This window comes from Alligator sinensis, unplaced genomic scaffold (assembly GCF_000455745.1).
Source record: "Alligator sinensis unplaced genomic scaffold, ASM45574v1 scaffold115_1, whole genome shotgun sequence".
Lineage (NCBI taxonomy): Eukaryota > Metazoa > Chordata > Crocodylia > Alligatoridae > Alligator > Alligator sinensis.
Genome location: NW_005841895.1, coordinates 1,812,441 through 1,814,120, shown reverse-complemented (window position 1 = coordinate 1,814,120; position 1,680 = coordinate 1,812,441). Strand labels below are relative to the sequence as shown.

Genomic DNA, 1,680 nt, shown 5'->3' with positions numbered 1-1,680 from the left:
CCTAGAGAGGCTTCTTAACCCAGCAGTGAAAACCATACGTTGTAAAACACCGTGGGGGTCACGACATCCTTGCCTTTATTTTCCTGTTGTCTTTGCCTTTATTTTCCTGTTTATCCCTCGCACGTGTAAACACAGGCGTTGTCTTGGTTTCAGAAGCTTCCTTGGCTATTTCACCCTTGCTGAGCTCCACGTGGATCAATGGAAATCCAGGGGGCTGCTTTTTTTTTTATTTCTCTCTCTTTCTCTCCTTCTAAATGGGTCTAAAAATAGAGACAGAGAGAGGCTTGTGAAATGACACTAGACAAATTTATGGACTGCTTTTTTTCTTCTCGCTGCCTAAAGAATCAAGCGAGTGGTAAGAAGGAGCTGTCTCCTCTTGCCAGCAATGAGATGGGTATGAATAGGGCGCTGGCCAAGTTCAGGGCTATAAATAAAAAAGATGGGGGGACTTGAGTTTTGCGAATGATTTATCCAGAGGGAAAAAAAGCAGGAGCAGCTCGCAGCGGCTCCCGCCAGGCAGAGGGGAAACGTGCACACAGGAGCCCTGCTGCCTCGCAGGGTTTTGCAGCGCCTGCAAGTTTTGTTTTAAAAACACACACTGGGATTTTTAACATCATCCATATTTCTTTCTCTCCTGCTCTCTAACTTTCTGCTCAACAATTAAGTGCTTGTGCTGCAGACTGAGAAAAGCCACAGAGCTGCCTTGGCCCGGAGCTGGGAGACGTCATGGATTCCTGAGTGTGAAGTTTGCAGGAAAGCCCTCGGTTTGGGAGATGGAGGCGATCCAGGGGTTTCCATGGCACTGGGATAAACAGGAGGAAACAGTGAGGGAATCCCGTTATTTTACAGCATTCAAAGACTATAAACACTCGGAGCAGGGAAGGAAGTGGCCTTTCCCTCTCTAGTAACCCACATCTCAGCGCAGAGAACTGCCTTCACTTCAGGAACACGCTCAGCCCCGGCCGGAGCCCTCTTTGCCCCTCCAGCCCCACGCCAGGCGGCAGCGGAAGGGGCTCCCTCTCCTCCAGCCCCAGCGCCTGAATATGGTTTAAAGGAGATTTTTTCTTCTTTTTTTTTTTTTTCCTTCCCCCGCCACTGATTTATTTATTTTTATTTTATTTTATTTTTTGTAATTATTTTTAAATCCTCATGCAGAGAGAAACTGCCTGCAGGCTGGTTCATTACCACCACATCATGAGGTCGTTTAAAGGGTTTTTTTTTTTTTTTTTTTTTTTTTTCCCTCCCCCCGCCACTGATTTATTTATTTTTATTTTATTTTATTTTTTGTAATTATTTTTAAATCCTCATGCAGAGAGAAACTGCCTGCAGGCTGGTTCATTACCACCACATCATGAGGTCTATGGATCCAGGTAAGAGGCTTCTGCATTCCGTGCGTGTGCGTGTCTAGAGGCGGGCAGACGTCCACGTCCTGTCTGTCCGTCCAGCTCCCTCCGTGCAGCTCCTTGCTAGGGGCCAGGTGACTCGCTGCCCGGCTGTGTCCCGGCTCGGGCTGGGGCGGGGCCTCCCCGGGCCGCGCCCTGCAGCCAGCCCCGGGGGGAGGGAGGAGGAGGAGGAGGGGGGTCCCACCTGCCTGCCCGCCCCTTCCCGCCCGCAGCACTGCTAGCAAGGCGCCCCCACCCCGAGCAGAGGCAGGTGAGCGAGCGGCTGGGGGGAGGGGCT

General features: G+C 50.8%; 1 protein-coding gene across 4 annotated transcripts in view; it reads left to right on the top strand.

The window, feature by feature from the left end:
- Positions 1–812: 812 nt before the first annotated feature.
- NFATC2 (nuclear factor of activated T cells 2) overlaps positions 813–1,680 on the top strand; it is a 130,594-nt gene continuing 129,726 nt past the window's right edge. Inside the window, exons 1-2 of one of the 4 annotated variants that reach the window (XM_025197363.1) lie at positions 813–1,046; positions 1,313–1,370. In XM_025197363.1, the coding sequence (XP_025053148.1) occupies positions 1,044–1,046; positions 1,313–1,370 (61 nt within the window). In that variant the 5' untranslated portion in view covers positions 813–1,043. Of the gene's footprint in view, positions 1,047–1,246; positions 1,371–1,680 lie in introns of those variants that run through there. The other 3 variants (XM_025197367.1, XM_025197362.1, XM_025197364.1) reach the window with 3 other exon arrangements.